The sequence below is a fragment of the Micropterus dolomieu genome, linkage group LG06 (assembly GCF_021292245.1).
Source record: "Micropterus dolomieu isolate WLL.071019.BEF.003 ecotype Adirondacks linkage group LG06, ASM2129224v1, whole genome shotgun sequence".
Taxonomy (NCBI): domain Eukaryota; kingdom Metazoa; phylum Chordata; class Actinopteri; order Centrarchiformes; family Centrarchidae; genus Micropterus; species Micropterus dolomieu.
In genome coordinates this window covers 21,370,269-21,378,033 of record NC_060155.1, presented here as the reverse complement: position 1 = coordinate 21,378,033, position 7,765 = coordinate 21,370,269, and the positions used below count along the sequence as shown (strand labels likewise).

Below are 7,765 nucleotides of genomic sequence, written 5' to 3'. Positions count from 1 at the left end.
ATAAATTGGTTTTTTTAGTTAGAGCTTCTATTACCCCCCCCCCCCCCCCGCCTCTTATTCTGAGGTCCCTCACCGGCAACAAGATGGTTTTTAACCAGTTTTATCCCATTGACTTGTCTGAGCTTTTGAAAACAGCATCACAAATGAGAGTGTCTTCCAGTCCTCTTGATGTAGTACTAACAAAGTTTTTACTAAAAGTAATGGACTCTGTTGGGATCTGTCTGCTTTCTGATTCTACCGGTTGTGTCCTTGATTATTTTAAAACTGCTTGTGTGAACCCACTATTAAAAAAGCCTGGTCTGGATCACTCCCTCCTTCAAAATGTTAGACACATTTCCAAATCACCTTTTATATCAATGATTTGCACACTGGAAAATAACAAAATATTTGAAAGGTTTCAATCTGGACACATCAACAGAAGCAGAGTGCAGCCCAATGAATCTAATATATTTCAAAATGATCAAATCAAAGCCAACAAACAGTAGAGCTACAAAACTGAATATACTTCTCCAAACTGGCCCTCTCCCAGTTTCTCCTTGAAGGTGAGCTTGTGTCTGGGGAACTCTCTCATGGACGAATCTTTGCCAGCAAAGAGATTCATGTTGACGGCTGTGATGGGGTAGGTGCTGTTGTCTGCAGACTCCTGAAGGCTGATGATGTCAGCCTCCGCATAGTGGGGGGCACTGTCTGAACCACTGGTTGCAAGGGTTTTACAGGAAGTGCTCGGTCCTAATGTGGAACACACAAATACACACACTACAGCAGCTATAGCGCAAGCCAACCCTTCACAGTATTTAATGCATTGTGCTTTCACCATCTTACCAAGATGTTCGGTGGACTGAGCGAACTCAGGTAGTTTCCGAATAAGGCGTGAAGGCTCCTGGTAGTCGGCGCAGAGGGGGAAGATTCTCTCATAGGTGGAGTTGGAGGTGGAGCCACTCTCACTGATTAGAGAGGAGTGGTGGGAGGAGAAGGCCTGGGTCTGGACCGCAAGACGAGCTGTGAGTTCATCATCTAGCATGCGACGAGATGCCTAGTAAGCGTATGAGAGAGTTGAGGTTTGTTATTTGAGTTCATGCCAAAGGAGCCAAGTCTTGGAGGACAGAAATGATCAGCGTGATTGTGACAGAGGAAAAGGAGAGGTTCTCTGCACACTCAAATTTGTAAACTCTCCATGCAATGTTTCAACCTACATGGCAAACTTCCAGGTAAGCATAAAGCAGGCTATACAGTATAAAGACAAGACAAGAATCAGACAAGAATGTGGTCTTTAGAGTCCTTCATCAACAACTATTATCAAGAAAAAAAGCAACTCTCTTCTCACCTTTTCAAGCATCTTTTGCCAGACTTGCCTCCACAGGATGATGACTATAATAGCCGATAGGATGGCAATGATAGCCACCAAGCAACCAATCAGGATCCTGGTGTTGCTGTCATCCACTTTATGAGTAGGATCATCCCCTAGCCAACCAGATGAGAGTTGGGAATTGAGGTTGATTGGATTTAATCCATCACAGTTCTTATTACAGTATGCTTGTTGCACAATCGTTTTGTTACTACAACTACATTATGGTGCAAGAGATTAATTTCAATTGATCAGTCATTTCTGTTGCAATCAGCAGGGGGCACTGTATAACCAGAAAACATTTTTGTCAAACTATCTTTTAAACTGCTTTTAGACTGAAATAAATCACTATACATCATTGTAAGATGTATGACAGCAAGTCAAGCTTAATTAAGAAAAATCATAAATGAATGGTCTTCTAAATATATATAATTTTTTGATAATATATGTGGTTGACTGAAGATTATGCTCGGCCTGTGTTTTGTTTACCGCCACATCACTTCCCAGCAGCCATATATCCAACCAGCCTTTGCTCCCTCTTGCCAGATTTCCTCTCCACTTTCTGTCACTAAAATTACCACCACTACTTAAAGGAAAAAAAAAAAGCTACTGACCTGGTAGTGTGTTTGTGGGGTGTCCTCGTTTGCGAGAAGTCAGAGATGTATTGTACACTGCTGAGCCTATGGAAAAAAGAAAAAGACAAAGAAAGACAAAGCTGAAGGATGTACGGTCAGGCAGGAGGTGGCTATGCAGTTAATAAGTTAATTTACTTTGTGTGGGAGACTCTTAGCCCCTTCAAATGCCTCATATTATCAGATCAAAGTTTCAAACGAGGCACTGTTTGATGAGTGACACCCACATTTGATCCTATTTTACCTGACTGGAAGGCCACCTCGCTGAACAGCATCCAAAGGTCACTGAAGTGGAAACGGCATTTGATGGTGCTGGCTGTGCGGTCACCGAGGGACACTGTGACAAAACGGGCGCTTTGGCTCACGCGGTCAACAGTGGGCTTGAAAGTCACCGGGTCAGCCTCCCATTCTGATCCTGAGCGGAAGTAACAGCTGGCCTGTCTGAACATCCTCACCCCTCGACTGAACATGTTATTACAGTGAACCTGTGGAGTTGGAGGCGGGATGTATATCTAAAAGCAAGCATGACCAAAATACTAAAAACTGTAGCTAATTATCCTGTTAATGTCTACAAGAAATATGCATTATGTTCTCTACATGTGACCATGATGACTAAACGGGTGCATTAAAGTGTTCAAAACAGTTAGAATTGAAGGGGGCATGATGCTGGAGCAGGTGTAGTGATGACTAATCTGTCTTGCTGTGCTGTGGCTGAAAAACATTATCCTCCATCTCTGGCCACAGCACTTTCCCATGACAAATAGGGTAATTATACAGAAGATGTCATTTTCACACTGCGAGCCTATTAGGATCATTTTATGCCCCAATAAAATGTTCAGCTGCTATAGAAAACGGGTGCTTGGCCCAGTTTGGCACAGTTCAGCGTAGTGTTGGCTCAGCAATTTTAAAAATATTCCACTTTTTCACTATTTAGCTGTTCAGGGAACTACCCCAAAGTTCTCCTGTGCGCTGACTCCTTACCTTCATGGAGGTGAAGTTTCGCACACGGTCAAACTCAAAGATCATCTCCACGTAACCTTTGGGGAAGCTCCTGTTGCTCCAGCCCACATAGTCGTACCCTGGCCACATGCCGTATATGTGGCTGTGGAGAAAATCATCCAGACCCCATGTGCCGTCTGTCAGCTGACCGAGGCCCTTTGTCAGTCTGACGGGGGGATGGATGGAATTTAAAATGTTATTCATTGATTTTTAAATTCATGATTGCTATATTTCAGCTTGAAAAAAAATCATATCCTCAATTAGTTTTGACAAAAATTACTGCACTCAAGGGAGGTCAGCAAAATTATGAAGATGATGGAAGCAAGCTGTAATTATGGCCGACATCTTTCATTCTAGAAGTAGCAATAAAATCCAGACCTTTCAGCTGATATTCCATCATAAACAGAGTCATTAAAGTAGACATCTAGGCCTCTGTAGATCATTTGGTGCCCATCTGGAATGCTGTAAGACACCAGGCCATCTGCAGGGGACAGGTTAAAGGTCAAAGATTACTTTCTGCATGCGTATAAGATAAGATTATAATTAACCAAGTTGTCAGCATGTCAAAGTTCATAAGAAAACGGTAAATTACAAAATAATGAAAACAGACTTTGGTAATAATTAAAAAAAATGTTTTCTATATGTTGCTGGTGCAACTAGGTGAAGACGTTGTATTCTATATTATGGAAAGTAATGACTAACCCAGCCATTCACAGCCGTAGAGCTCCACTCTCATGCATACAATCATAGAGTGGTCTGTCACAGGCATAAAGCGGACAAAACGAGCAATGATGGGAGGCTCCAGATCCTTCAGCACCACATCATACGCATTCCTGTTCCCCTCAATGACCTGGCAGGGGAGACGCAGATGACACGAATGAGACTGAAAGTGAAACGTGTCAGGGGATAAAAATCTAATCATGTAAACATACTGTACATGGTGCCAGCTGCTTTGACGCCTTAACCAAAAAAACAGCTGCAGGGAACTGGGGTAGCTGAATGACAAAGCTGCATGTGTGTCATGTTAGCAGCATATACTGTATGTGATTGCCAAATCATCTTGAAATCGGGGGACCTTGAAAAACTGGTACCATTTATCATATGCCAGCACTGCTGCTTGTTCTGATGTTTCTTAATTGACCACATTTCCCATGGAGTTTGCTACTTTTTTTGCTGCAAAAACATTATCTTTTGGTCCCCCATCTTGCCATCTCTCACCAGGAAGCATTCAGATCAGATCACTTACTTCAGTAAAAGTAACAATACTGTGAAAATACTTAATTAAGTTCTGCATTAAAAATGTTGATTGAATAAAAGAATGTGCTGTAACTAGTCAAGCTGGTGGTAATTTTAGTTTAATTTATAACTTTGCATCAAATCTTATAAGCTCATCACATCATCATGTAAAATCTTTTGACTGTAAAGTAAATGGTCAGTAAAACTGTATTGTGGCAATTTCTGAAATAAACAACTTGAAGCAAAACACTTTCTGTAGCACATCTTTCTGTAGGTTTATTAACATCTCTATAGATGGACTCACAGCAACTCACATACATCAGTGCTGAAGATGTCTCAGGCAGTACGTTATATATCCTGCTTCAGGGTCAAATTTTTCTCATCACAGTTGTCACTGAGCTCTGAACAGTATGGTGTGATGAGATGTCTGTCGTCTGTCTTTCCAATTAAATACATGTAGTGAAGTAAACTGGACAATATTTCCCTCTGAATTAAAGTACAAGCACCTCAAAAGATTCAAAGTAGCTACCTGTTTATAGCTAACTAATATACAATACTGTGATACACAAAGTCTAAACTGAATCATACATGTGAGTCTGGAATGAGAAACAAAGATACACAGTTATATGTATCTCACCTGCCTTCCCTTCCTATCGTGCCAGCCCACCCAATTGCTGCCGTCACGGCTGTACTTGATCCTGTATCGCTGGGCAAACTCATTACCCATGCCATCAGCATGGCGACCTTGGGTGCCCACCAGTGTGATAAAGTGCAGTGAACGCAGGTCCACCTGGAGATACTCCTTGAAGCCATCTGGCTCTGTCATGATGTCCGGACACCAGGCCCCATCACCGTCTCCGTTATCTAAGTCAAGTCTGAAGAGGAGCAAGACAAATAAGACAAGAGGCAGTGAATAATGGGAAGGGCAAAGCGCTCAGGTAAAGAGGAGAGGAGCATGACAATTAAGAGGAAGAGGGAAAGAAAAGATGGATGAAAAGGGGAAAGAAATGTTGCAAATTGATACAAATAGAGGAGGAAGAATTGGTTATGCTAATTTATCTACAATACATGATATTTTACATGTTTATCAATTCACATTTGCATTGAAACAGCTTCGACTTCTCTATATTGCCACTGGACATATTGTAAAACAATATATCTATAATTATTCAACGTGTGTGTGAGCTTCAAAAGTCATTCTTGACCTTGGAAACAGCAGGTGACCAAACAATCTCACCTCAAGGTCCATTTAATAGCTGTTCTGGAGCTTTTGATCAAATCATGCATCAGCAGGTGGAGACATAAACTACAACATCTACAATCCCAGGACAACTGAGCAAACTCCATCGGCTGTGCGTAATTTGACGGTAACCTCCAGCAGTTTCAAAACGGACCTCTCCTATTCTGTTTCCAACAAGTCCAAGGCAGTTCTTTTTGAAAGCCAAGCAATGGTTAGTTTGGAATAAATAGGAAAGGAAAGAGGAATTTGGTGTGAATGGCAATGGCCACCAGTGTTAAAAAGAGAAGTATCACTTATCACTTATAATATACTGCTTATTTTGGAATTAAAATTTTGTAAACACCCTACACTAGGATGGCTAGGTAGGCTAATTACTTACTGTACTAATGACAGGTTTCAAGTATGTTGCCCAAAGCAAATTACATTAAAAAGATTTATGAAAAGAAATGTAACATCAAACATGCCTGCCAAATCTTGCTGCAGTTGAGTCAGACCACTGACTGGAGGCAGAGATGTCCTCATCCTGAATCTGCCCACCGGTCATACCGAGAGGATATCGACACATTTCTACAAACACATGAAGCATCATTGATACAAATGCTGCTTCACATTGTGAATATGTTTGTACATATGAGTGTGAGACGTGAATGCTGTCACGCACCATAAGAGTTTTTGCAGGATGTGAGGAGTGATGTGTAAAGTGGTCAGCTCTCTTCCCTTCCCCCCCAGTCCCCTTCCTGCAGCCCTGCAAGGCCTCTGAAGCCAAACAGAGGCATCACTGTGTAGGTGCCAGTCTAAGCAAAATTAAACGGGAGTGGCGTCGCTCTTCATTTTTTGTCCCTTTTCATTTCTACACCTGAGAGACAGTTTTAAAGCTCTGGTATCTGCTGATTAACTCTTACGTTGTGTGGGCACAAAAGAAATATGTCTAACCACCAACAGATTCTAGATTATAGCGTGAATTTGATTCAGTGACCAGACTGTACATCTTCTCACTGCATCTACCAGAGTGTCTCTGTTTATTCTTACCATCTTTACCTGGTAATTAAGGGACGTCTGTGTTTTATTCACCTTGCCACACCGAATGCATGACACACTTTGAGAGCAGCAGAACAAATAAGCCTTTTACTGTATAAATATTCTAAGTGGGGAAGTCAAATGAGTGCATGTGTGTGTGTGCGTGTGTGAGGGAGAGAGAGAGAGAGAGTGTGTGTGTGTGTGTTACCTACAACTATGCCTACACAAGTACCTTTTTTCCCCCTATGTGAATGCCCTGCACTGCTTGTGAAAGGTCTGCCTGTTCTGAGGGTATTTGCTGTCTGACCATTAGGTAAACCACATACACACACTCTCTCACACACACACACACACACACACACACACATTCTTGCATTCTAAGCCCACCCACCAAAATTGCTTTCCTTCTCCATCTTGTCAACATGTGTATCCATCAGTAATATAAAGAAGTTATTTTAAGCCTATATATGACATATCCACATTCACTGGCTCATACATGGTGCCTTGATATCATATTGAAAACTAAACCTATGTAAAATTAAACACATTTTATTACTGATTGTCTGACTGGAATGTGCATTAAGGTGTGATCCCCGCAACAACCATCCTGTCCTACCTAAGCGTCCTTGAGCAAGATATTTGCTCTGAGAAGGAAGCACATGGATGTAAAAAGATTAATATCTACTATACCTGGGTTGACTTGAGATCGTACAGAGGCAACCAGTAGGATAAGGTATACATGGTGTGAGAGCTGTGGAACCTTCATCACCTTCATCCCTTCTCTGCACACCTGAAAGTTTCAGGAAGGTTGTAGATCAGTGGAAGAGATTAATGACATAAACATCAAGGTATATATATTATTATGGTGAGATATTATTTAGGTTTTCATATATAAGAGGTTTTATTCGTCACATACAAAAACAATATGTGAACTGAAATTCAGGGTTGCCCACTCTTTAAGCGTTGCTAAAAGACTTCATAATAATAATAATAATAATTACATTTAGAGTAAAAAGGGAATATAACATTTCAGGATAGTAGGATGTTACAATTGGTTCTATAGAGTTGAATATGCCTAAAACCCTGGTGAGATCCACAGTGGTGAATGCACACACAGCCCCCCTTGTAACCCAGAGTTTTGCTCTCTCCCACCACAGTACTGGCATTTTATTTACCTTGTAAAAGCCCTGTGAAGTGACATATACCCCCAAAACACTCTGGTATAATGTCCTAGAACTTAAACAACTGTTCAGAAACTGCTGTTACAGTCTTTCACGTGGTGGGTTCACCAAAGAT

The 7,765-nt window shown here is 41.3% G+C and overlaps 1 protein-coding gene across 1 annotated transcript in view; it reads right to left on the bottom strand.

The window, feature by feature from the left end:
• Positions 1–7,244, bottom strand: part of LOC123972493 (discoidin domain-containing receptor 2-like) — a 9,952-nt gene extending 2,708 nt beyond the window's left edge. The window contains exons 1-11 of the mRNA XM_046052012.1: positions 7,160–7,244; positions 5,917–6,019; positions 4,850–5,087; positions 3,679–3,826; positions 3,355–3,457; positions 2,959–3,142; positions 2,222–2,462; positions 1,960–2,025; positions 1,325–1,461; positions 823–1,033; positions 506–729 (exon numbers count right to left, since the gene is read on the bottom strand). Coding sequence (XP_045907968.1) covers positions 506–729; positions 823–1,033; positions 1,325–1,461; positions 1,960–2,025; positions 2,222–2,462; positions 2,959–3,142; positions 3,355–3,457; positions 3,679–3,826; positions 4,850–5,087; positions 5,917–6,019; positions 7,160–7,244 — 1,740 coding nt within the window. The remainder of the gene's footprint in view (positions 1–505; positions 730–822; positions 1,034–1,324; positions 1,462–1,959; positions 2,026–2,221; positions 2,463–2,958; positions 3,143–3,354; positions 3,458–3,678; positions 3,827–4,849; positions 5,088–5,916; positions 6,020–7,159) is intronic.
• Between the last annotated feature and the right edge of the window lie 521 nt (positions 7,245–7,765).